Consider the following 27773-nt stretch of genomic DNA (forward strand, 5'->3'; position numbering starts at 1 on the left):
TGCGGCGTTCACGAATAATCGAGTCACAAAGGGTTCACCTAAGGCTATTTGATCCTATAGGAACTCAATTTCGAGCCCTCTACATGTTGGTCCTTAGCCCTTGCAACTAGAAGTTGAGTGCTTGGAACCACTCATGCGAGTTCTTCACAAAAATGAGTCAAGAATTGGCTTGAAGTTCTACGGGAGGTGGCTCCATCGCTAGTCCGCTAGGATGGTCAATAAGAACTCCTAAAGCTAGATCCTAGGTTCTAAGAGTAGGAGACTAAGACCTCACCAAAAATGAGGTCAACAGGTGTATGTAAAAAAATTGAAGTTTAGGCGTTAGATATGTAAATACCTAGGAATTGAATGGCATGTATGTTAATCTTCCTTTATTATATTGATATATATAAAATTATTCTAAGAGATTTAAATGAAACTTTGATTTGAGATCTCCTGCCTATTTGTTCAATGGTAGGAAGCCTGGCTTTTTGAATGTCATTACGATGATCCATAACTGCTTCTCTCCACAAATTGAAAATTTCATCAGTTTGTGGTAGTTATCTTGTTTTAATGGATTTTTTTTTTGTTCTTCAGGGTAAATCATTACCATTATAAAGATAGAATTTTTTTTGAAATTTTGGTTTATTAAAGATATGTCTGAACGCACGTCATCTATTTCACGGGGGGTTTAAACACATATCACACAATTCTTACATATTTACATTTCTGACCGCTACCCTTTAATATTTACTTATATAACACTTAAATCCTTAACATCACATAAAAAACACCACCACTAGAAACTTTTTTGTAGTGAAATACACGTTCCATACCTGCGTTAAAGTGTTATATAATTAAACTTCAGATGGTAGATATGCAAATACACAAGAATTGTGTGGCATAGATGTTAATTCCACTTATTTGATGAGGGATTTACATACATCTCGCACAGTTCTATATTTACGTTTCTAATGCCTAAACTTTATTATTTCCTTGAATAACACTCAAATCTTTTAACTCCACATAAAAATATCACAAATACTAACTTTTATAAAGTGAAATACACCTAATCTTAGCAATGCATTATCATTTTGAGAAGTAATTTGGATTCATCTAAAACCATAAACTTATGGGCCGCTAATTGTTTGTTTATAGGATTACGATAACTTCGAAAAGTACATATGCAAAGCTTATCGCGGAGAGCTGCCAAGTGCCTGCCGAAGACTGCCTGTCTATCTTGCCCAACAGATGAGACCAAACGGAGCTGAGAGAAGGTGTGTTAAGAATGATACAATCACTTCTTTAGCTCCAAACAAACATGAAGTAAAGATAAATGTATTAATTTAGACTTGATGCTTTCTTTCTAATCAGCTTCTCTTATATTCTGAAAATGGGATGGTTCTGCTCACAAGATAAATGCTCTACTCTTTGTTAATTGATAGAGATTTTATGTATTTTATTTGTTAAATGAAAGGTTTGGTGCTTTTTGTGAGCTAATTTGTATAATTTTAGTCAGGCAATATTTACATTCATAACATCCACAATTTTGACATCACATAAAATTACGACTTTTAATAACTTTTTAAGAGTGAAATGCATTGTTTATGCAAGTTTTATAGCATCTAGGTTTTATAAATGTAAATGCCAAACTTTAGGTGTTAGATATCTAAATACATAAAAGTTGTGTTGTATGTATGTAAATTTCCCTTAAAGGAATTCTTAGTAGAACTTTACAGCCTCGTCAAGTTTGAGTCTTTATACAACTTTCAAGTATAATATTGATTTGTTTCATTTTAATGTTATATAGAATTGTGACTAAAAATATTCTTAATTCTTAAAAGAAATCGTATCCGGTGGTTCTACATTTTAATACATATCAAAATGAGTGATTTCTAATCTAACTATACCATAAAAGCTTGAAGCATCGACTTCTGGAGCTAACATTTACCTTTTGAAAAAGAAAAGGATTTTTAATATATTATAAGAAATGATGATATTGCCTTTGGGTTCATTAAGGGCTGACAAACTTCGCAGAATTACTTTCACCAATTTAACTAACAAAGTTTTTGTCATTTTTTACTTATGTAGTCATGAGAAAATTTTAGATTGGCAATTGGAAACATCATTGTAGCTATCTTCAGCCGATTTGATCAGCCTTAAGATTGGCCAACTAAGTCTTCTTGAGGATGATCCGATCATAGAAGGATGCAATCTTTATTTTCTATTATTGATAACTATGATACTATTAGATGAAGTTTAAATATTCCTTCATTGGAGAGTATTGAATATTACGTCGGATCCTCCAAAAATCTCCATCATCAGAGGGTTGCAGTAGAGGACTAATTGCAAACCAATGCAATCTATGTAGCTAAAGTAATCAATGGGACTGGTTGTGTTTGTATGCCATAGATTTTTTTTTTCTAAATGAATTGAATGTTCTAAGCACAGTTTATTTTAAATGTGGTGGATTGAGGTTTCCCAAAGTAGCAAATTCTTAAGTTAAAATTAGTTGTCAAAGAAATAAGAAGAGATGAAGGAGTAATATGGATGAGCATGGAGAATCTTTGAGGCTTTCTAGACTATTAGAAACAACTGAAAAACCTAAATGAGCTTACATGTTGAGACACCAATTGATAAATCTGATATCGCTTCATCTTATATAGCTGAAGAGATGAAAATGTCATCACCCAGGCTGGTGAGTTTGGAATGATCAAGGCGGGATTTGACGGTTGGACGGAGGAAACTTATCTAACAGTTTCATTTCTTAAACATAAAATGAAATCCAATGCACAAAAGAGTCGTTTTATACAAAAACTTATATTTACAGTAGATTGTTCATATTTAAATATTTACATTCAAATAGAAAATAAACTAAAACATGAAGCTATCAGCTTGCGCTTTACGGCGTCTGTACGCGTGCTCCCTGGGGTCCATCTAATTTACAACTGGTTTTCCTATAAAAATGTTAGCATTTATCATTTGAGTTAAAACTACTTAGTTGGTAAAGGTTTACAAATTACAATAATTCTCATGTTAAAATTTTTTTTTTTAAAATGTGGCAACAGTAAAAGAGAGCAGTAAAGAAAATAAATTTCATTATTTTTTCATTTATTTAGGTTACATTTTTCATAATTGGGACATATACTTTATAAAAATATATGTTTAATCTTTTCCAGCCTACCATAAAAGTAAGCAACAATTTTTATTTATATTTTCATTTCCATTTCATTTTCATTTGGTGCACGAGTACAATGCATTCTTCTTCTAGTATCATCCAGGGATGACTCTCACATGTATGCATATATCATATTTTATTCATTTTTATCTTGCATTTAATATTTAAAAGAAAAATTGCATTCAACATTTAAAAGGAAACATAGACTTTTTGCATTTTAAAATAAAAGTTGGAAATAACATGTTAAAGTTTTGAGAAAAATAGGTTGAATTTTGAATAGGCTCGATGTCTTTTTCCTTTGCTTTCATTCCATTAAATAATAATCTTACAGTCTATTGTATGTACAAAATAAAATGAATAATCTATTTTAGGTAACTTAATAATACATATTTCTAATCTAAATATTCAGCTAAAAGGGAAATAAATCAGAATAAAGACAATGAAAATAATTTAAGTAAGGAAGCTTCTAATTATAGAAAACTCCTAAATTAGCTGCATGATTTTCGTTCTTACTAATTGACATCCCCCCTCAAATTGATGCTGACTGATAAGGAAGCATCAATTTGCCAACAAGAAATTTTGTCAAGAGCAACAATCCTCAAGTCGTGAGTGCCGAAGTCAAAATTGTTGAAATTGAGAATGTCGAAGCCTTAGAGACAACTCATGAACCATAACATGATTGGAGCAAAGAAAAACAAAAAATTATTTATCATTGTCGTCCAGAAACTCGAATCATAGCCACAAGAAGGATCTGCTTTCAGTTATACGATCCAAATTTTATAGATCATAGCCCACAAATAGGATTTAATTACAGGATCCAAATGTTATCGATCATAACCTACAAGTATGATCCGCGTCCTGATTCAAATGCTACGGAATATAGCCCACAAATAGGATCCAGTTACATGATCCAAATGATCCGCGTCCTGATTCAAATGCTACGGAATATAGTCCACAAATAGGATCCAGTTACATGATCCAAATGCTATCGATCATAGCCTACAATTAGGATCCGCGTCCTGATCCAAATGCTAGCGATCATAGTCCACAAGTAGGATTCACGTCTTGTTATACGATTCAAATGTTATTGATTCTTTATGCGACGACGATGACGATTTGTTTCCTAATCTTCATGCCAAAAGTGCTGAAGCCGAGATGTCAAAGCCGTTGAGTGTCAAAGATACCACAGAAGCATCGATGCCTAGTGAAGAAGATCTAAATTGGACGAATGATAATACAAACATAACAACCCTTTTCAACCCAAAAATCTTTATACTCCACAATGAATGGATTTTGCACTTTAGAATAAGTTCCATCTCTTGGCGAGCAGGCCCGCGACATCTATCTGCCCGTCAAGCAAGTCTGATCTTCTTCAAGACATAATTTTTTTTTCCACCTTATTTTTCACGAGAAGAGCAGAGCCACAAGCCCCTTTGCCAATCTGCTCCAATATCTCATACTCCTCTATGTTACCGCCAATATTTAGCTTTTCTTATTTTAAATTTTATGAAGCTCCCCCGACCAACAGATCTAATCTCACGGCTTCGGCATATATCATAATGCATTCAATACTAAAACTCATATCATCAGAAGCATATACACAAACAAGTCACGAACCGCATCGGGCATGAAAGCGCGGTCGGGATCATCGACGATAGGCGAGAGCATGCCATCATAATCAAGAAACATCACGACCTGTTAACCCTTCGACGCTCTCATGATCTCATCAAACATGCTCAACGCCGATGGGTGGCTCATCATCCAGGTCGAATGCCCGTTCTGCTTGACGATGGATGGATGGGGGGGGGACCTGGGTTATTGACGACCTCGCTGCCTCCTCCCCTTGTGAACGCCGACAGCTCAGAGCAAGCAGTCGACGGAGTTCGAACGAAGAGGCGGGAGGCGGAACCAGTCAAAGATGAAGCAAATGAAGTAGAGGGAGCAAGCGTAGTAGACGGAACTGATGAACCAATTAATCGACCAAACAATCAAGGCTGACAATCAAGCGAAGTAGTGGAAGCAGGCGAAGCACTTCAGGAGACCGAACACTCAAGGTCGAGTGAGCCAAATGAGCAGGCGAACAGTCCAAAAAAAGCCACCGAAGCAGTCGAACGGCGCAGACGAAGTAGACGAGGCTTATAGACAAAGACGACCAGTCCCAACGAAACTCTCGGAGATTTGCAGTTGAAGAAGGACAAACAATTCCTTACCTCGAAGACGCCAAAGATTCAGGTTGTAAATATTGGACGTGACTCTGAGGGACGTGCAGAGTGGTGTGTCCTGTCTGCTTCCGTCGCGAGGGGCTTTGTTAGATGGGCGAATCAAGGTAAAAAAATAGTTCCTCCCTTCCCGCAAGAAAACAGGCGGGAAGGGAGTTTTGATGGTCCTCCCACGACTACTGGTGGTTAGAGAAAAAATTTGGCTCTGATACCATGTCAAAATTTTGAGAAACATAGGCTGAATTCTGAATAGACTCGATGTCTTTTCTCTTTTCTTTCATTCCATTAAATAATAATCTTACAATCTATTTTAGGTACAAAATAAATGCATAATCTATTTTAGGTAACTTAATAATGCATATCCCTAATCTAAATATTCAGCTAAAAGGGAAGTAAATCAGAATATAAACATTGGAAATAATTTAAATAAGAAAACTCCTAATTATTAAAAACTCCTAAATTAGTTGTTTGATTTCCGTCCTTCCTGATTGACACAGCAAATATATGAAATGTAACATAAAAAAATATAATTCAAGCTGAGTTGTATCTTTTACCGAGCATGACGTTGTGGAAGAGGTCCGTGAAGAGCAGACAGCTTAGGACTAGAGTGAGATACATAATCTTCTCCCAGACGAAGGAGAAACTCTAGTTATTCGAAGGATCCTACAGATCAATATTGATATAAGGGATTCGCAGTGGCCTTGTCACAGTATTTTCTACGCGCGTTGCGCCTTAAATGGGAAGGTATGTCATTTCATCATCGACAGAGGAAGTAGTATGAATGTGACATCGACTCAGATAGTAGAGAAACGGAGACTCACGACTCAGAGGTATTCCCAACCATATTTACTAACACAGTTGAATAAGGAAAACATGGTCAGTATTGATTGGCAATGTCTAGTAGAGTTTTTCAATAGGGAGTCAGCTGCAGGACAAGCTATGATGTGACGTGGTTCTCATGCATGTCTGTCACCTTATGCTAGGACGGCCGTGACAATTTGATTGGAAGACTAAGCACAATGGATTTAGAAGCACGTATTCCTTCACGAAGGACGACAAACATCTCATTCTACTTTCTTCGGCAGCACCCGAGGAGACAGGATCCCGTACTAGCAGAATAGCGGGACCGGTTTTAGTGGCAATCAATTCTCCACCATCATGGCCACCACATGCAAGAGATTTTAGTCACAAGAGATTGGACCGAGATGGAAGTACGCTTGCAAGTGCTTTGAGAGACAGTATAGCTGATAGTGGGATCCAGATGCTGTCAGGATTAAAGACAAGGAAATAGAAACTTTGAAAGATGAAGTCGAAGCTCCTCCATCCCCGAGAGACTGACACGGGACACGGGGCGGCGAGGGGGGGGGGGCGGGGGGGGGGGGGGGGGGTGCGACTGGTCCTCAAGGGGGGTGGGTTGTTGCCCCCTCCTTTCCTTTTCATTCATTTTCTTCCTAGGCCATTTCCAATTTAAATCATTTCCTAAAATCCGAATCCTAATTTTATTTCATTCTCCTTCCTTATTTTAAAATCCTTTCCTAAATTGTGAAACCATATTTTTATTCTCTTTTTTTATTTTAAAAAAAGTTTCCAAAAATGAGTCAAGCCTCTTTATAAATAGGAGGAGATATGCTTAGTGTTAGGGGTCTTTTTTTTTATATATGAAGTCATGTTTTGGCCTCGGTACTTTCTCTTCGAGGGTTGTATTTAACATCGAGGTAGCGCTCCGGCTGTCCCTCGCCCGAAGTGGTGATTGTCTCCACGGAACCGGATGGTGCTTCTGTTGTAGCTCGACCTCATCGAGATATTTATCTATCTGTCCACCCTCCCTGTTATTATTAACCGCTTCTCAGTTCTACAGCAGGCCCCCACCGATCTCTCTGCACTCCTACGCCGCCAACCCTTGTTCTTCCAGTAAGTTGCCGCAACCGTTCATCCACCAGTAGGCCACTGCCCCCTGCTCTTTCAGTAGGCTGCCGGAGGCTGCAGTCACCAGCAGGCCATCGACAGGCCAACGAACTCTCCCTGTAGCTTCCCTGCAAGTCACAACCACCACTGCCCTCGACAACGTCACTCCAACAACAAAACAACGAACTCTCCCTGCAAGCCACAACCACAACTACCCCTTACAAGCTTCCTCCAACTAAGATTCGATGCTCCTACCCTTGCTGATTTGCTGCCAATCCCTTCAACAGCAGCGAGTCACCACTCTGGTATTCACCGTAGCCGCCTGCCTTTCACCTCTGCTCAGACTCCCTCCTCATCAAGCTTGTTGTGTCTTATTTTTTCAAGTCTTTATTTGCAATCAGTTATTTTGTGTTTTTGTTTAGTGTGTTGTTTTTCTTTCTTTTGAGTTTTCATTGTAACCTTTTTAACTCATGAATAAATTATTTCGTGCGTCGTGGTTTGGGTTAACTCTGGTATTAGAAATTTAGGAAAAGTGGGTGAAAGATTTCAGTAAAATCTGATTGAATTAATCTATTCGGATAAGCTTTGCAAATGCAAATCATTGTGGATTTAATGCTTTGATTAGAAATTTTAAGGCGTTTATAGAGTTTAAATTTAATCTTATTTTTAAAATTTATCCAATCAAATGGTAAAATCTAGTAAATTCATAAATCTTCTCAACCGTCACTTTTCTAATACCAAGCAATCAAATGGCTCCCAAAACAAAATTTCAAAGGTAAAAAATCCAACAAATCGCGAAATAAAAAAAAAAGTCATCTCACATACAAACATCCAAAACCATAATGAATACATGGAAAAAAAGAAGAAACGGTTGTTGGGACATTGGTAGTATTTGCTTTTATTTTGAAGAAACTTTATGGCAAGAGGTGGAAGAAAATAAAGAGTGGCAATGGCATTTTAATGAGAAAAGTGTCAAAATGATTCCCTATCTTTTTATAGAGGTTCATATTGGTCCCAGAGTTTATAAAAATGTCATATTAATCCCCATATTTTTTAGGTGAGAGCTAAAATTATTCTTCCTGAGACCATTTCAGCCTGTATTAAAAGAGTTTGGGAACTAATTTGACACTTATATAGGCTTTGGGACTAAAATGACCCAATAGTCAGGGGATATCCTAATACATGAAAGAGATGTAACTGTTGCGAAGAAAAGAGATGCTTATATTGAACAAAATGTACTAGAAAAGCTTAATATTTTAATTATGTCAGAACTATATCAGATTTTGAGCTGCAATATTCTAGCTCAGCCTATTTGGTTTCCCGGCACAAATCTCTCCACATTTACTAATTTTCCAACTAACCATTCAACAAATTCAAAATAAGCATCAGACCATGTCTTTTTGATAAAAATTACAGCAACCAGTCCTAGTAGCCCTACTGCAAATCCCATGCCAACGCCTAGATAAAACCAATCATCTACTAACTCCTGGTTGTTATCATCACCATCGTTGTGATTCAATTTTCCGTTCACATCAGCATCATTTTCGTAGCAAATCACCGCGAGCAGTTGGCCACAAAGAAGGCTGTTGCCAGAAAATGCGGATGGACTGAAGGTCATCATCTGACCACCTTCCGGTACCGGTCCGGAAAAATTGTTGTTTGATAAATTGAGGTTGCTTAGAAACATGAGGGATGACATGGTGGTAGGAATCCTGCCAAAAAAATGATTTCTTGAAAGATCCAAATATTCCAATATTTTCATTCCAGCAATGTTTTCTGGGACTTTCCTGTTAGATTGTTCTCAGAAAGGTCCAAAATATGCAAGCCCGAGAGATCTGTCAAAGTTTGTGGGAATTCACCTGACAGCTTGTTTCTTGAAAGATCAATACTGGTCACAAGTGAGAGCGTTTTGGTGTATATTTGTGCTCTGTTGTTTACTTCAATTGATATGCTCTCTTCATAGTAGGTTCCTCTGTAGTGGCCATATAAAAGATAAATATTTACCTTTGGTGGCCTATTCATGGCTTTGAAGGCTCCGAAACTATGAGGAATTGTCCCGGAAATGAGGTTGTTGGCGAGATCAAGCACTTGCAAGGATTTGAGATTGGAAAGCTGAGATGATATTTCGCCTGTGAGCCTGTTCGATCTCAATCGAAGGATGAGAAGCTTGAGGAGTCTCTCACCTAACCAAGCTGGGATCGAACCGTTGAGATTGTTGTTTCCGAGATCGAGAGTCTCCAGGTTCGTGCAGTTCTGCAGGGATCGAGGGATCAAACCTAATAGGCCATTGTTGCTGAGATGCAGAGTCTGCAGCTGTAGAAGATTCCCAAGAGAATGAGGAATTTGTCCTGAGAGGCTGTTGTGTTCCAGAACCAGAGCTTTGAGGTAAGAGCAGTTCTTCAAGCTTGAAGGGATTGGACCGGTTAGATAATTGTTTGAAAGATTTATGATTTGAACCTCCTGAAGATTTCCAATTGAAGAAGGAATTGTTCCAGATAAATTGTTGTGGGAGAGAGAGAGGTGGATTATGTAAGGCTGCAATTTACCAAAGTTGGAAGGAATGGTACCAGAAAATTGATTGTGGGAGAGGTCGAGCAGCTCTACCTGAGTCGATGGCATTGGAATCGACCCACTGAAAATATTATTTCTCAAATCCACATCAGCAAAAGGAGCAATTTTCATAGGATTTGGTATCTGGCCTTCTAACTTATTGAAGGAAATATTTAAAAGAGATAGATTGGAAGAAAGATCCCAAAACCATACTGGTATCTTGCCAGAAATTGAACTATTGGAGATATCAAGGTATTGAAGCTCTCTCTGGGTTTCAATCCAGGAAGGAAACGGAAAACCCAACCGACACGAACCCATTGCAAGATTTCGAATCTGAAATGGAGGTACCCAGCTCGAGATAAACTTAACGGTCAAGGGGTTTGAAGACATCAATAAGATTTTCAACCTGCTCAGCTTCGAGAAGTGCTCCTCATTCACAGTTCCGGTTAATCGGTTGGATGATACACCAAAGACTTCGAGTTTCGAAAGATTTCCCAGAGTTGATGGAAGACTGCTGTTAAGTTGATTTCCGTCGAGGCTGAGTTGAATGAGATGTGACAAGTTTCCTAGATTTTGCGGAATGGGACCTGTAATAATGTTATAAGCAAGATTCAGGATCCTGAGATTCTGGAGCTCACCCAACCATTCTGGTAAAATACCTCCAATTCCATTGACACTCGTACTGAAATAATATAGTTTTTGCAGGGGTCTATCTGATAAACATCCTTCCACTTCCATGGACTTGGGAAGATCATGAGTCAGGTTATTACCATCCAAATTCAAAATTTCCAAATTACAAATCTTACCGATGGAGCTCGGGATCCCACCTGCAATCTTATTATCAAAGAGGTTAAGCTCTACAAGTGAAGTGAGGTTCCCAATAGAATCAGGAAGAAATCCTTCCACTTTATTCGTTGCCAATCGAATAGTCTCTATTTGCCTCCAGTTTCCTCCAAGAAGCTCGGAAATGTTGGCCGTGAGATTATCGTTCATGGATAGATCAACATGTTTCAAACTAGAAATCTTCGAGATCTCGGGGATCTGACCGTAAAAACCTGCACCGCTCAAGTCTAAATGAACCAGGCTACTGAAGTTAGCAAACCAGCTGGGGATCACATCATTGAAGCTGTTAGAGGAGAGATCCATGAATCGAAGCGAAGTGAGATTGTTCATGGGAAGATTCTGAACAATTCCACTAACCGCGCAGCTTGATAAATGCAATTCTCTCAAGGTGGAGAGCCTGTTCAGCACCACAAACAATCCCGGTCCAGCCATCGAAAGATCAACTGAGTTCATCGAGAGGAATTTCAACGAATAAAGGCGGGATATCCACTCAAAATCAACCACTAATAGAGAGAAACTCGAAGAAAGATCAAGATACTGCAAACTGGACAAATTCCCCAACTGACTCGGCACAGTGCCGGAAAATCCGGCATTCGACAGGTTCAGATATCTCAACTTTTTCAGAAAACCGAAGAAATGAGGTATTGGAATGCCTTCAAATGTGTTGTAGCTCAAATCTAATTGTTCAAGTGAGTTCAGCTGGAGCAAAGAAGAATCTATTTCTCCACTCAAGTTCCAGAATCCATGAGATTCAGAATTCCCAGAACTTGTAGTATCTGGATATGGATTGCGAAGATTTATCGAAGTAACTGAACCAGTATGGTTATCACACCTCACCCCTCTCCATGAACAGCATTGTCTTCCTCGCCACGATGAAAGCCGGCTTTCGGAATCAACGAGGCCAGTTCTGAACTGAAGAAGGGCCCGTCTTTCAGCTTCTGAACAGCCATGAACAAGCTCTGAGCATAAGAAATATGCTTGAATCAAACAGCAGAAGAAAGTAGAAGACTTTGAGGATGAGCTCATGGCAGTAGTTGCAGAGTAAGGTATGGAGAATGTGAACTTCTAAAGTTTAGAAGCAGATTAAAATTCATTTTATAGTGACAAGATTTACATGCATACCCCTCAATTCCCATTTTTTTATATATCTAACATGCAAAGTTCGATTTTTAGATGCATGAAAATGTGCATCTCACTTTTTCTTTTTTTATGTATGTGAAAAAGTTGGGTGGTGCAAATGTAAAAAAGCAAAGTTTAGGTGTTAGATATGTAAATACATAGGACTTGGGTGGTATGCTTGTAAACGAGCGTTCATTTATATTGTTTAGTGGCGAGGTAAAGACTGGTTTAAGAACGTGTGGACTTCGTCAAAAAAGATGGCTTTTGATTTTAATATACAATCATATCTTTCTATTCATTCGACTGTCATATCCTTTAAAATGATATATATATATATACTCTTTTGTCCATTTTTCTAATTTTCAGTCAAATAACAAAATTTATAGTAAAACCATAACCCATATTTTTCATTTTTATCAAATTCTCAATAGCCTGATCATGGCATGCGTGAATACATTGGTTCAGATGGTCGGTTTGAATCAAGCCAATCATAAACATGTTGTTGACAAAAAGTATCATACGTGATACTATTTGGAACGAAAAAAAATTCGAACGAGCCGAACACGAATGAGCATTTGCTTCGCTCGAACTTCGCCCTAACAAAAATTTTTTTTTGATCAGCTTGGTCGGCGCGGCGGCCATTATAGCCGGTTTATACGCAGTGCTTTGGGGGAAAGCTGAAGATATCAATGGCGGCAGCAAAGAGTGGGGATTCAAACCCGTGATCTGAGTGGACTTACGACTTTCAGTAGTTATTCTACCAACAGGCTATGGTACGCACACAAGCGTAATATGTTGAGCCTGATGGCTTAAAAATTGGCTGTTTTTGTATTGTTGCATCTGTAGGTAAATACTTTTGTCTAGCTGCTTTTAGGATGCATGAAAAGTGCATTTATTATATATTTAACTATGTTTAATATTTTTTTTAGAAATAGCATAGAAATAAAACTATTTACAAAAAAAAAATGATATAATTTTGTTTCTTAGTTTGTTAATTTCAATCATTTATTTGAAGCATATAATGGATTTTACAAATTATGAACCGTAAATTTAGATTATGTTTGGAGAAGCTACAATTTATTAATAAGCTACTGAAAAATAATCTATTATTCAAAAAGTTATGGAGCCTATTACAATTTTTTTTTTGAAGGGCTTGCGGTAGCCAGAAACAGTGTGAAAATATTGATTTAAGCGGTTTGAAAACGTAGTTTTTTGAATAATCTGCCAAAATACAGTTTACCCTAACGGTCCTGGATGTGTTTTCAAAATGCACCGCACTAAATTAGCTGCACCAAGAAATAAAACTATTTACAAAAAAAAATGATATAATTTTGTTTCTTAGTTTGTTAATTTCAATCATTTATTTGAAGCATATAATGTATTTTACAAATTATGAACAGTAAATTTAGATTATGTTTGGAGGAGCTACAATTTATTAATAAGCTACTGAAAAATAATCTATTATTCAAAAAGTTATGGAGGCTATTACAATTTTTTTTTTGAAAAGTCTAATATTGATTTAAGCGGTTTGAAAAAAGCAGTTTTTTGAATAAGATGTCAAAATGCAGTTTACCCTAACGGTCCTGGATGTGTTTTCAAAACTCACCGCACCAAATAAGCTGCACCAAATAGGGCCCACATCTTATTTCTTATTAGTTACATAAATATTCCATTATTTTCTGAATTAATAAAGCTATTTTGATTATTTTCATGAATACCTTTTTAAGTCTTTCATATGCATACCATATAATTTTTGTAAATTTATATATCTAACATCTTTATATTTATATTTGCAAGCACAACCTTCAAATTGTTAAGATCACCATTATTTGCTTTTTTTAACCTGAAGTACATAGTTTCAAGCAAATATATATATATATATATATATATATATATGTAAAATAAGTAAAATGTAAAATTATGAAATTTTACCTTTTCTATAGAAAAATCTCAAAGATCAAGGTGGTCAATTGCCAAATGTAGACATATAACTTAGTTTTGTCTCTGTTTTCATGTGCATCATTAGGGATGTAAACGAGTCGAGCCTGAGCGGCTCAGCTCGTGTTTGGCTCGTTTAAAATTGCTCATGTTCAAAATTGGCTCTTGAAATAATATGTTCTTGTTCTTATTTTAAAATTCTAATTTTTGAAATGAAAAAAAAGTTTAAAATAATTTAACAAATAATAATTTATGCATACTATTAGCGATATAAAGCAATATGTCATGTTTTAAATTTATTATAATATTATGGTGAAGTATTATAAATTCCTTTTGATATTGTATGTAAAAAAATGTGTTGCCGTTGATCTTATAGGATTCTAACGGTCTGGATGAAGGAAGTAAGCTGAAGGGAGACCCTTTGTAATTATTATAATATTATGGTGAAGTATTATAAATTTGTTTTGATATTGTATGTAAAAAAATGTGTTGGCGTTGATCTTATAGGATTCTAACGGTCCGGATGAAGGAAGTAAGCTGAAGGGAGACCCTTTGTAAGGAGGTCGTAAAGACCCACCAAGCCTACAGAGCCAATAGGTGAACGAAGAATGATTGATCGCGACAAATTGACGCATATGAGGATTGTTCAAATCTTTAACATTTGACCCATAATAGGGGATGCTGATCCCATACAAAAATTTACCCCCACACTATAGACCTAATGAGAGAGTCAAACTCATAAATATCTTCAAATGAAAGCGTCCCACATAGAAGTCAAATTTTCTGGCAGAGATAGATCTTCTAACGATGTCCAACCTAGCAAAGTCAATCGCGACAAAAGATGACTAGAGCATGATTAATTGCCCACAAATCGTTTCAAGCCCTATCCAAAATAAGGGGTAGAAATGTCATTTCATTTTAATATTAAAATTGAATTAATATATAACAAGTTAAATTATTTTTTAATCATAAAGATTGATATTATTCCTTTCTTTTTCATAAATAGTTTGGAGATTTATAGAAAATGTAATAAAAAATATATTTTCTTCCTCGGAAGGAATCATGTGATTCATGTTATCCATTGACCATAATTTTCTAATGGCAATATCGTAAATTATGCAACCCAGATTTCTGGACTCCAGCAGCTCCGCACTTTCTCACTCCACATATATTTTTCTCCCCGGCAAAAACTCATTTACTTTCCGCGCGAAGACCAAATCTCTCCCTAACCCTAAAAGAAACCGACATAGAGGAGAAGGATGCTGAAAGGCGAAAGCTTGGGAGCTAAAGGTCCCTCTTTTTCTTGCGATACCGAAGACGCTGCGCAGGAAAGTAGGGTTTTTTATCCGGCCGGAAGTTCTTAGAGGGATTTGGCGGGAAATTTCCAATGGAGCGGATGGAAGCGGTGAGCGATTCCGTTTCTGTGTTTTGATTGAATTCTCGGTTCAGCTGGTTTGGGGATTTGAGAGTGGTGAGGTGATGAGGAGATTTGGATTGGGTTTTCGCTCTGTTAAGCTTGTTATTTTTGGCGGTTGATTAATCGGAGCAGTGTGGAATGTGAGTTTTAATTTTGTATGTTTTAGGGTTTAGGGTTTTTAATATTTTATAATTTTGTAGAATTTGATTCATGGCTTTAGCTTCGTTTGAATCGGTCATCTGGGAAGGGGTATTTTATTTTTTGTTTGAATTCGGAATTACTTCAATTGTTTATTTTTTATTTTTTATTTTATTTTTTTGCTTGATGGAAGCTATTTACATGCAATAAATTTAGCTGAAGCTTTTTTTTTCTCAAATAATACAAAGCAATCTACGATGATTAATGGTGACTGTATTTATATATTTTTCCTATTGATTTTTAGCTGGAAAATTTCTCACTAATGCTGCAGGATCTGCTGTGGAATAAGAACTCCCTTTCCGACGAGGAGGTTGGTTCGGCGGCTGAGGAGAACATGATTTTTGGCATCAATTTTAATGAAACCGATACTGTTGGGAATGAATCTGCACATTATGAGAAGTTCCTGCTTGATGATTTTGACAATTATGTGGATGAGATTAACGATCGCCTCACGGTTTCGAGATTGGTAACCGACTCAGTCATTAAGGGGATTGTGAATGCTGTAATTGAGGAAAGTACTGAGAAAATTGCTTTAAAGGAAGCTGAGATAGCTTGCTTGAAGGCAAAGTTGCATGCTTCTAATTATGTCAATAGTTTGGCGCCATCAGTGGCGGCATCAGTAAATTTGAACTTGAGTTTTGATAGTATAACGACCAATCATTTGAGCAGAATAAAGATGTCTGTTGAAAATCAGTTTCAGAGGCTTAAGGAGGAGTTTGACTATGTGAGAAATTCAAAATTTTCTTGTTCAACAAATGTTTGTTCTACAAATAAAGTGGTGTTCAAGGTTCCTACTCAAGGAAGAACAGATGAGAAATTGCATGTTCTCAGTAAAAGAATAGAATTTTTTAGAGTAATGTTATTTGGTTATTTTGATGAAATCAATAATTTGTTTAGCTCTATGAAACTTTCAGCAATGGAACAGCAATGGGAGAATGAGTTGCATGAAGAAATTAATGCTATTCTTGTTCAGAATTATGTTAGAGATATTCAGGAAAAGTGTGAAACTAAGATTTTGGAGCAGCGAAAACAGATGAATGCGCTGAGCACGAAGGTTGGTGAACTCTCCTTGGTGCGTGAAGATCTCAATGCTATTTCTAAGTCGTTATTGAACTCGGATCAAAGTCTTCTCTTATCACACAGCAGCAGCGAAAGTTTAGAAGAGCTAAATAATACGAGGTGGAAGGATCAGTTCCATGTTAAGGCTTTGGGAAATAATCACTCATCTTCTGCATCACATAAAGGGGAAAATGGTGCTAATATGATGCAGGAAGCTCAGCATTTTGGGAAACCGATGTTGGAATCTATGGATTTTCACCTAAAGCACTTGTCGAAGGAAGATCTCGCAGATTATTATAAAATTGAAATGACAAAAATGCGGAGGCAACACGACAAAGCGATGGAAGAGAAAACTGATGAGTTGTTCAGGCTGAAAAGGGAATTTCTCAAGGAAAAGGGCTCTTTGTTTTCGAAGAAAGATAAGGAGATTGAAAATTTGAAGAAACATATCCGCCGAATTATCGTAAATCTAGATGATATCCTAGCGGAGGAGTTAGATTTTGTTGTTTGTGATGATTCAAACGAGGTTTGTACTTTGAAGAATAAAATTTCTTCCATGTTTATCGAAAATCAAAGGCTACGAGGTTTACTTATAGGAAAAAGGAAGGAGGCGGAGTATCTATCCTCACAGGTCACAGATTTTGGGTTCCAAATATTACAAAATGCATCAGTAAACCAAAACTTATTGGAACAGATAGCAAATCTGAAGGGGAAGCTTGAAGATTTGAATACAGAAGTTGCTGTTAAAGAAGAAATAGATGCTATAGTATTGAATGAGGTTATTAGTAAGCTTAATCTTCAAATGGAGAATGCTGTAATGGAGAATAGTTTCATTCATGATTTTTACTCAGTTTTTATTAAAGAATCTGTGAGAAATGAAATGTTTATGATAAATGATATTACACTAAAACGACAGGCAGAGAAGGCTTCCCTTGATTCAGTAATTTCACAGAAGGAAACGGCATTACACTCAGAACTTGAAGAGAACGACAAATTGAAGCAGGAAATAATTTCCTTATCTGCATTAATTAGTGAGAATGAAAAAGTTGTGCTCGAAGGTGAGACCTCCATAACACAACGAAGGGAGGAATTTGACACGGTTTACCGAGAGCTCGATGAACTCAGAGATCGAATAAGCATGCAAATGCTCATCATTTCTGAGAACAAGATTCATTCGGATTTCATGAGGAGTCAGTTTGATGATGCTCTACAACAACTTACTGTTTATGAAATGGAGGTTGATAATTTGAATCAGAAGTTAGCTATTGCTTCCAGTTCTTTGGAGGAATCAGAAAGGCAGAAGATTGTTCTCAATGGAATCATTGAAGAAAGGGAAAATAAATCACAATATTCAATTTTGGATGGAACTAAGGAAGAAGTAGAGCAGGTAGAAGTGATGCTGAGCTTATGGAAGAAATTATCAGAAGATTCCTTAGACTTTGAAAGCAAGTTGGCAGAGACTATTAAAATAAATGAATCTAGGTTTGCTTATTACATTCTTCGAGCACTTATCTATCATAGCTCTTTTATGCATTATTTTACCCTGCGTACGATTTTCTGTTATTGGGACAGGTTTTTGTATCCATTTGCAATATATTAAGGGGGCATTCACATACATAGCACACAATTCTCGTGGATTTACATATCTAACACAAACTTTCATATTGACACACAACACTAAAATTTTTAATCTTACATAAAAAAATAACACTATTACCACTTTTTAAAAGTGAAATACACATTTTCATGTATAGTTTTAAAGCACCAAAGTGCTATGTATGTAAATATGAAAGTTTAGATGTGAGGTGTGTAAATACATAAAAATTGTGTGCTATGTACGTAAATTTCCCTATATTAAGATGTTTAATCATGAATAATTTGATTAATAACCAATGCAATAAGAGATTGCTTGTTTTTGAAGTATTTATCTATGATTATTGTTAGAAGTTATATTAAATAATTTATTCATGGGAGAAGTTACGAGGAATAAATTATTTCCTTAGATTATGATTTATTTCATTTCCTTTTTTTATATTTATTTTCTTGGATTATGAGTTATTTCTTTTTCTATTTTATGTTATTTGTCTTTATCTTCAAATAATTAACATGAATTAATTAATTGGAGATGTTAAGTAATATGTCTTTCCTTTCATATTATTTTCTTTTTATTAGATTTCCTATTCTTGGATTCATGTAAGCGCCCCTCTCATATTAATGAAAATAATTCCGCTTTATTTCATATTATTCTGAATTTCAAACATGGCATTAGAGCAAATTTTCTACCCTAGACGTCAGTTTTGCCTCCAGAGTTGTCGTACTCCCTACCATTCTCTTTGCAGGAAGGGAGGGAAATTTCATCTCTCGGATCCAGCTTGCTGTCATATCTTCTTTCTGTTGAGATATTAACTCGTCGTTTCCGTCTGACCAGTTCATGAAGCGCATCCATGTTGCTTTCGCAACGATGGTTTAAAGCTTATGAGATATTGATTGTTCATTTCACCATCACTTTTCTTCGATTTATCTTTGTTGTTATGCTATGATTTGCTTTCTCTGCCGTCTTTTTTCTGAATTTTTAAAGTTTCCATGCTTTGATTGATATGCAAAAAAAATGGCGAGTATTTAGGGTGCTGCATTTGGTGTGGCCGTTCCTAGCGATCTTGTCAGAGGTGGAGAGTGCAGATCGGAGGATGATACCTTTTAGGTAGATTGTCATCTACATGGTGATATCTCTTTTCATCTTTCTAGTTTGTAGTCAGCTTCCCCTCTATGGCATCCACTCTACCACCAACGTGGATCTGTTATATTGGATGCGTGTAATTCTCGTATCCAACACAGGAACTGTTATGGAGTTGGGAATCACTCCCATTGTGACATCTGGACAAGTTATGCAACTGTTGGCTGGATCAAGATTATTGAAGTCAATAATAGCTTTAGAGAAGATCAGACTCTGTTGAATGGAGCACCGATGTAACTTGGGATTCTAATTGCAATAAGAGAGGCAGTAGCCTATTTTTTTCCCGGAATGTATGGCAGTGTCAGTCAACTTGGTTATGGTTTACAAAAGGTGAGACTTGTAACCAAGGATTTTAAACATCCTAGAGGAGATTCATTTTTGCTATGTTTTGTTTTTACTACACCTAGCCAGGCTATGGTCGCATTGGATGTTTTGCAAGGTTATTGTTTTCATGAACATGATCGAGAGTCAGCTCGTTTGAGGCTACAATTTGTTCTCATCGCTGCTCCACATTCATCTGCTAGGCCTCATAGTAAGCATTGATTTTCTGGAGTTGTATTTCATGCAACGAAAGTGTTTGTTTTGGATGTTGTCTATTGATGGAAAATTTACTCCTCCCGGAGTATTTTGTCGTTGCGTGTACTCGTTCTATTGAATTGCACTCCCAATCTTTCTCTGGTAGGCTCTCTTTTGTATCGACATTTCACATGAGGGATGTTGGCTAGTTAAATTGCCTTCATCTTTTTATCCCCGTAGAATTCCAAACCTTCTTGCCATCCAGTAATCTTCTCCGCTAACACTTCGAAATTTTTTTCTGCAACATGCCCTCATCTGGACTTTTGCCCTGCATTAGGCCCTCATCCAAATTTTTTCCTGCATCAGACCCTCCTCCGAAATCTTTCATGCATCAGACTCTCCTCCGAAATCGTTCCTGCAGCAGATCCTTCTCTGCAGTTTTTTTTGCAGCAGGCCTTCCGTCGGAACTTTATCCTGCATCTGACCCTCCGGAATTTTTCCTGCATCAGACCCTCTTCCAGGATCTTTCTTGCAGAAGACCCTCCTCCGGAGCTTTTACTGCAATGGGCTTTTCTCCGAAACTTCTTTTTGCATTAGGCCCTCATCCAGAATTTTTCTTGCAGCAGACCCTTCTACAGATTTCTGTATCAGGGCCTCCTCTAAAGCTTTTCTTGCAGCAAGGCCTACCTTCGATGCTTTTCCTTTTTCCGCAGGCCATACCTGTAGTTTTTTCCTTTTGATTGTCTACTTCTCTACAAACTTCCCTGCAATATTACTTGTAGGAGCCTTCCGCCTACCTACAAACACTACAGAAACTGCAATCAAAGACAATCATAGTCAACTAGAAGTCAGTTTTTTTGTAGGTTGTCTACTTTCTTGCAAACTCCTCTGCAACATCATTTGTAGGAGCATTTTGCTTACCTACAAACACTACAAGGACTACAGTCAAAGACAACAACAGTTATCAACTTCCCTGCAAAATCTCCTACAACATTACCTGTAGGAGTCTTCCCCTACCAACAGACACTTTAGGAACTGTAGTCAAAGTCACATGCAGTTGTCTATTTTCTTGCAAACTCCCCTGCAACATTATCTGTATGAGCGTTCCGCCTAACTACAAACACTGCAGGAACTGCAGTCAATGACAACCGAAGTACGAGATGAAGACTTCAAGTTCTACTTCACAGGATTTTCCACACCCATTGTTTTTAAATCTAAGTTGAACATGTTTTCAACTTGAGGTGAAGTGATAGAAGTTATATTTTGAAATAATATATTTCTGGGAGAAGTTACGAGGAATAAATTATTTTCTTAGATTATGAACTATTTCGTTTTCTATTTTATTTTTATTTCCTTGAATTATGAGTTATTTTCTTTCTTATTTTAGGCTTACCTATTTTATGTTATTTCATTTTTATCTCCAAATAATTAATATGAATTGATTAATTGGAGATATATCTTTCCTTTCATATTATTTTCTTTTTATTATCTTTTCTATTCTAAGATTCATGTAAGGGTTATTTTTACCCCTCTGATATCAATAAAAATAATTTTGATTTATTTCGCATTATTCAGAATTTCAAACAATTATATATACATAGGAATAGGTTTTTTTTTTGTGGTATTTGAGTGCATACTTAACTTGGAATGGAAGTCTTGATGCAGTATGCTTGCAGGGTTCTTTGTTTAGGATTTCTAGGAAAGTATTAAGGAAGAAATTCTCAGAAAAGTGTTACGAGTGAATTTATATATGATAGGTGAATAAAAAATTCGAGTTGAGTTAGCTCTAAAGAAGTTGCATGAAGATTTAGCTTGAGATCATTATGAGATATTGAGATTGAGAGATTAATGATATTGGAATGCTTAGGTTGACAACTTCTTGCAATGAGATACAAAAAAAAATTAAGAGGTTGTCATATGATTGGTTAATTTTATTAGCAATAAAATAAAGTATTTTTTATCATGGTAATTATTATGGTTTCTATACTTATGACTCAACCAATAATATTATGGGAGATGATGATGAAATATGGGCTTAGAAAAACTTTCTGTATGTCAAATTACTTTTGGTTTTCTGCATGGAAGGTTTGCCATGCATACAGTTTTATGTGTTACAATTCATGAAAAAACATAAAATGTAAAGAAATGATCTTCATATATTTTTTATTTATCTTGAGATTAGTTATAATCAAGTACCACATGAATTATTTTGGCGTCCATTAGAAACAAAAATAATGTGTCAAAGGCTTTCAAATTTATTCAAGTCATGCATGATGGAACATTGCTTAGCAATTGTGGTTGTGGAATAACCAAAGTGCTCTTATTTTTCAATAAGATTACATGAGTTATTAGAACCAATGTCATATCTTTTGTAGTAGTTATAAATATGCTTACAAAGGATTCATAGGAAAATGGCTTCTTCTTTCTCTTTTATTCTTTCTTTGTGAGTGATTGTGCCGTCAGAAATGCTGATTTATGAGCTTGGATCTTGCCAGAGCTCTATCTTTTTGTTAAAATTTTTATTTTCTATTTATATACTATCTTCATGCATTTCAAGTTAAATTTTCTTAAGCTGTGATATATTATTCAGTGAATTTGTAAAATAAATTTCTAAAAAAGCCTTCTTGTTATAATCTTTCACTGAATTACATTGATTTCCCACAGAAGTTTTAGCTGTTCTAGAAAGTAGTTAGCATACTCTTCTGTGAGTTTACTAATTTACCTCAATTGATTGACCATCTAATTATGTAATGCAATATTCATGAGCCTATGAAATTTCTTATCAACTGACATTTTTTCATTGGCTGGTAGTTTCTACTTGTTAATGATATTTTTCTCATTCTCAATCATCTCACTCTAGTTACATGCACTTGCTTCTGAGGAATTGGAAAATTTTGGTTGAAGTTTTACATTTTGGCCCCTGAGATCCAATTTTTTAAGATACTATTGTTATTCTTTATGCATAGCTTGTGAAATGCTTCATCTTAGTTAAAATGGTTTAATTTGTGCTATTTTGTTTAAAAATTTCTATTGTTCTATGCTCAGGTTGAAAGCCCTGAGCAATCAATGCAATTCACTAAAGCAACATGTAAATATACTGGTAAAGAAGAGTTTTTGGGACAAGAAGATTCTTGAAATAAGAAATTTGGACCTGCAGAAAGCTGAGGCTGAGGTAAATTTGATTTTTGTAGTTTTCGGTTCTCATTTTATTCATGAAGTTCTGCCAGCTCCTATTCGATTTGATATTCGTCTTATGGAAGAACTTCGTTCTACCTACCAAGTCATGAGCCTTGACCTGTAAATTTATGATTTTTTTTTTATTATAAATATTAGGTTGTAGTGAGAACAATGCCTTGTTTCATCATAGTTGATTTTAATGGGTTATGATTAAAAGTTTTCTTTGTGTTTGTTTGCCTTTGAAGTTTTATATGCTTTTTCATTGTGAACCCACTAAAGCAAGTAGTGCATTTTCATAATTCTTTTACGTTTTTCATTTGGAAGATTTTACATACATACCACCCAATTCCATTGTATTTATATATATATATATCACCTAAACTTCAATTTATATATATACATATATATATATTTATATATATATATATATATATTAAAAAAAAGAATGGTCGGACGCTATTAGACGAGCCCTGGTCATCCCTAGGTGTGCTAAACGAGTACCACACTTTACACACAAGGGGATTTGAATCTGTGACGTGAGGGGACTTACGACCTTCAAAGAGGCTGCTCTACCAACAGACCACGGTACGCGCTGCTTTGGACATATCTGCTCCACCTTGAGAGAAAGCTACCACATGATAGGTTTTGGTGTCTGATATAATTGCCCCTGTGGACCCCCAAGTAGTGATATTTTTTATGTGATATAAAAAATTTAGGCGGCATAAATGTAAAGAAGTAATGGTTATATTTTTTATATGTAAATATAGGAATTGAGTGATATGTATGTAAATGCTCCTTTTCCTTTTCATTCTCTTTAGACTTTTTATCTATTTCTTTTATTGATCTCAGGTTGATCTACTTGGTGATGAGGTTGATTCTCTCTTGTCTGTTCTTGGAAAAGTTTATGTAGCGCTTGATCACTACTCACCAGTGCTGCAACACTATCCAGGGGTACATTCGTTTTTCTTTTTTTTTCTCCCGCGCTAAGTATATATTTTATTGGAGAATTTTCATGTAATTCCTAATATCTTAATCACTTTGCGAAAAGGTCTTTTATTTCTTAACCAGGGTAGCAAGGAGGTTAACATTTTTTATGACTTCTCCGATTAAATTTCATAATTTTTGGGTGAAAATGCTCGTGTTTTACTGTCAAATATACGCCGCTACCTTTGCTTTGTAGGATGTCATAGTCCGACCGCCACACAACATGATTAGACCCCATTTGTGGGCATGAGATGTGTGATGGTTTCGTAACTCGCGTAAATTAGTATATTTTAACAAGGACCCAATTGAGGATTTCCAAATATAGGTGCTTGTGGATGGCTGCTTATTGACATGAAATTGATTGTCATGTCATGAAGAACCTAGGCATCTAAATATATATTGTAATATATATGGATCTTTGGACTTCTAACCATTTCATCAAAATAGTTCCGCTCCACGGTTTTGAGTCAATCTTTAATAGGTGGCTTAGATAAAAATTCTTTTTAGGATCTATGTGGAACAATGTTGATCATCATCATCATTAACATAATCCCAACATTTGGGGAATTTTGATGAAAACTTTAATTTTTTCTTCTTGTAATTATTTTTAGTGTTACTTTAGCATTAGATTGGAACCTATTCTAGGGTCAGTTTGGTAGGAGAATTTACCATAAAATTAGATTGGGTTTACATAGATTTTACACGAGTCACCATTGTAGTTAGTTTAGGGGTAGAGTGAGAAGCTCTGAGACTTTACTATTTTGCCAGAAAGTACAAGACTATTACAAGTTCACCCTTGGGGCGCCCATCATAGAGCCTTAGGTGGAGGTATTGGTATAAAAAAAATTAGGGAGATGTACATATATACCAATCACTTTCTATGTATTTACATATCTAACGCCTAACTTCAATTTTTACACACATATCACCTTACCAATGCGCGAGAGCGTGTATTTCACTTTTTAAAAAGTTAAAATAGTGATTTTTTTTATGTGATATGTATGATTTAGTTGGTATAAATTTAAAGAAAAAAAAAGAAGTTTATGTTGTAAATACATAGGCCCCAATTATTTTATGCTTTGGTTACTTGAAGTCGCTTTCAAAACTTAAATTAATAGTTGTTTTTCTCTTATTCTCTTACCCTCTTCCCCTGTAATATGCTATATGAATAATTTCATTTCCTTGTTCTTTCTGCTTGTGTCTCTATTCTAAAACATTCTTTTACTCGATCACCAACACTGTATCTCCATGATTTTTGCAGACTAGTTGCTTGTACATGTGTTTCTCCATAGCTGTTCTGTTATTATTTAGAGAAATTTACATACGCGGCACGCAATTCTTATGTATTTATATATCCCACACCTAAACTTTCATATTTACATGAAGTGATTTGGTGTTTTAAGCCTATATATGAAAATGTGTGTTTCGCTTCTAAAAAGTGGTAAGAGTGCTATTTTTAATGTGATAATAAAGTTTTGAGTTATATACGTTTAAATATGAAAGATTAGGTGTGGGAAATGTAAACACATAAGAATTGTGTGCTATTTATGTAAATGCCTCTAGTATTTATGCTGTGTAATTTGTTCTCAGCCACCATTCTCCTTCCATCTCAGATTATGGAGATTCTAAAACTCGTTCGAAGAGAACTCCAAGGTGAAACAGCTTCATCAAGGTGATTCAGAATAGCACTCCATCGCACAGTATATTGGTTGGAAACAAAGTGAAGAATGGCAACGAGTCAGTCTCCTTGCCGTCAAACTTCGACCGTTCATCTCTCCAGAGCACTCATTCTTAAGAATGCTATATCGAAATAGTTGCACCCTCGGTAAGATAGCTGCACACTCGGTAAGATAGCTGCTTGCTGGCAGATTAATAAGGCTTTCTGATCCATTTGTTCTGCTGTTATTGTCATGAGGAAGCTGCCTTTAGCTGTTCAGTTAATTTTTAATCTTTACCTGTGGAGGCAGCCTTCAATTTGATTTTAGCTTCATGCCCATTCTTTCATTCAATTTCTGCAATAAATCTTTAGATATTATAAGTTCTTCACATGCACAATAATCTGTTACAGATCAATGCAGAGCAGCAGTTTTTGTTTTTTTGTTTTTATATAATTCCAGATCAATGTACAGTTTCAGTTCAGTTTTTTTATTGGGGTTTTTACTTGACAGCAACCTATAAGTTCAAATATAACATACTAAACACCCAAACTTCTAATATTTCATTCCAGCCACCCAAAACCCTCATTACCTTCCCATTCGCCACTCCCATCTCAAGCCGTTTGCGAGCGCCTGCCTCCGTCGGCGAAGGAGCAGAAGTGTTTTTGGATGTTCTGATTATTAAATCGGCGAAGTGATGGAGCGCTTGTTTTGGTATTGGGGGTTAGGACGACGGAGTTTTGTAAGGCAGACATATATGCGAGGTTCAGGAAGCCGATGGAGGACGCCATGGAAAGGGAGCTTTAGGTGACAAAATGAGAAAAAGGGAGGTTTAAGGAGAAGAAGGTATTAGAGAGGTGGAGGTTATTAGGGAGATGATCTCTCTTTTTGCTTAGAAATTGTATTTGTAATTTATTATAAAATAATGCCCGTTGGAGATGGGAGATGGCCGCGATGGCGCCGGCGACGGCGACGATGGAAGATGGGCGCGTAACGGAGGCAGGCACTTGCGAACGGCGTGAGTTGGGAGTGGCGGATGGGAAGGTAACGAGAGTTTTGGGCGGCTGAAATGAAACGGTTAGTTTGTTACATTTGAAATTTTAGCTGGCTGTCATGTAAAAACCCCTTTTTTATTTGATGTGGGAGGGGGGATGAGTTTTTGGTATCTTTTGTTCTTGTGAGAGTTTGTAATATTTTCTTTGGTTGTAGAAATTAAATCATGGTTTTATATGTAAATGTAAATGGCTGCGTGCTTTACTTGTCTAACTTTTGGGGATATATATGTAATTTATAATGTTTCTATGCAAACTTCAGGAAAGAAAATTTGTGGACTTGATGTTGATTGAGTAATATATGTTATAGTACTTGAGCTGTATTTATATATATGGTTCTTATAAGACTGATGATATATCATGTTTGATTTACATACATGCCACTCAAATTCTATGTATTTACATATATACATGCCACCTTATGCATAAATAGGTGTATTGTGCATTTTAAATATTGGGTGGTGTAAATATAAGAAGTGAAGTTTAGGTGTTATATATGTATGCACGGCTGATGATCATGGGCCGCAGGAGAGATATAAATGGGCTTTATGAGCGTAAGAAGCCTATTTTTAAGCACAATTTCGAGTCGATCGATCCGGTTGAATGGGGTGACCTGTTAAGTATTAGTTGTTTGGTCGACTTAGGGCTGTCAAAATGGTTCGTTGTTCACGGATAGCTCGTGTTCAGCTCGTTAAGTAGCTCGTGTTGGGCTCGTTCGTTAAGCTTAACGAGCCGAACATGAATAAATTTTTAAGCTCGAAATATAAATGAGCCTAACACGAATAAATATTTGTATGTTTGTGTTCGGCTCGAAAATAAATAAATAATTAAATAATTAAAAATATAAATATACTTAATATTTTTGCGGTGTTTCATAGGTGTTACATCGCGGAATAACACTTATAACACTACATAATAACACTGGAATAACACCTGTTGTGTTATCAGTGTTATTTTTCCGTCTGCGGTGTTATTGGTGTTATTCTGTCGTGTAACATCGCGGAATAACACTGATTGCGGAATAACACTGATAACATAAAAATATTGCGGAATAACATGGAGTAACACCCGTTGTGTTATTGGTATTATTTTGGTGCTCGCTGTGTTACTCAAGTGTTACTTCACGGTTTTACACCGTGGAATAACATGAATAATACCACGGAATAACGACCCAGTCTATTTGGGTGTTACTCAGATGTTATTGCGGGCGTTACATAGATATTATCGCTGTGTTTATCGGTGTTATTCTG

General features: G+C 36.1%; 3 protein-coding genes across 6 annotated transcripts in view; 2 read left to right on the forward strand and 1 right to left on the reverse strand.

Annotated features, from left to right (window-relative positions):
- LOC110037529 (gamma-interferon-inducible lysosomal thiol reductase-like) overlaps window positions 1-9031 on the forward strand; it is a 19202-nt gene extending 10171 nt beyond the window's left edge. For 2 of the 4 annotated variants that reach the window (XM_020742193.1, XM_020742195.1), the window contains 2 exons: window positions 1138-1256; window positions 7227-7652. In XM_020742193.1, the coding sequence (XP_020597852.1) occupies window positions 1138-1256; window positions 7227-7404 (297 nt within the window). In that variant the 3' untranslated portion in view covers window positions 7405-7652. Of the gene's footprint in view, window positions 1-1137; window positions 1257-7226; window positions 7653-8817 lie in introns of those variants that run through there. The other 2 variants (XM_020742194.1, XM_020742196.1) reach the window with 2 other exon arrangements.
- On the reverse strand, window positions 8950-11818 carry LOC110037528 (LRR receptor-like serine/threonine-protein kinase FLS2). Its single transcript, XM_020742192.1, has one exon. It carries the CDS (start codon window positions 11698-11700, stop codon window positions 9040-9042), a length of 2661 nt encoding a protein of 886 aa, XP_020597851.1. The 5' UTR covers window positions 11701-11818; the 3' UTR covers window positions 8950-9039.
- Window positions 11819-14876: 3058 nt separating this feature from the next.
- LOC110037532 (WPP domain-associated protein-like) lies at window positions 14877-26796 on the forward strand. The gene is made up of 5 exons (XM_020742197.1): window positions 14877-15136; window positions 15618-17887; window positions 22701-22827; window positions 23682-23783; window positions 25430-26796. Exons 1-5 carry the CDS (start codon window positions 15119-15121, stop codon window positions 25490-25492), a joined length of 2580 nt encoding a protein of 859 aa, XP_020597856.1. The 5' UTR covers window positions 14877-15118; the 3' UTR covers window positions 25493-26796.
- Window positions 26797-27773: the final 977 nt, after the last annotated feature.

This window comes from Phalaenopsis equestris, unplaced genomic scaffold (genome assembly GCF_001263595.1).
Source record: "Phalaenopsis equestris unplaced genomic scaffold, ASM126359v1 Scaffold220620, whole genome shotgun sequence".
Classification (NCBI taxonomy): Eukaryota; Viridiplantae; Streptophyta; class Magnoliopsida; order Asparagales; family Orchidaceae; genus Phalaenopsis; species Phalaenopsis equestris.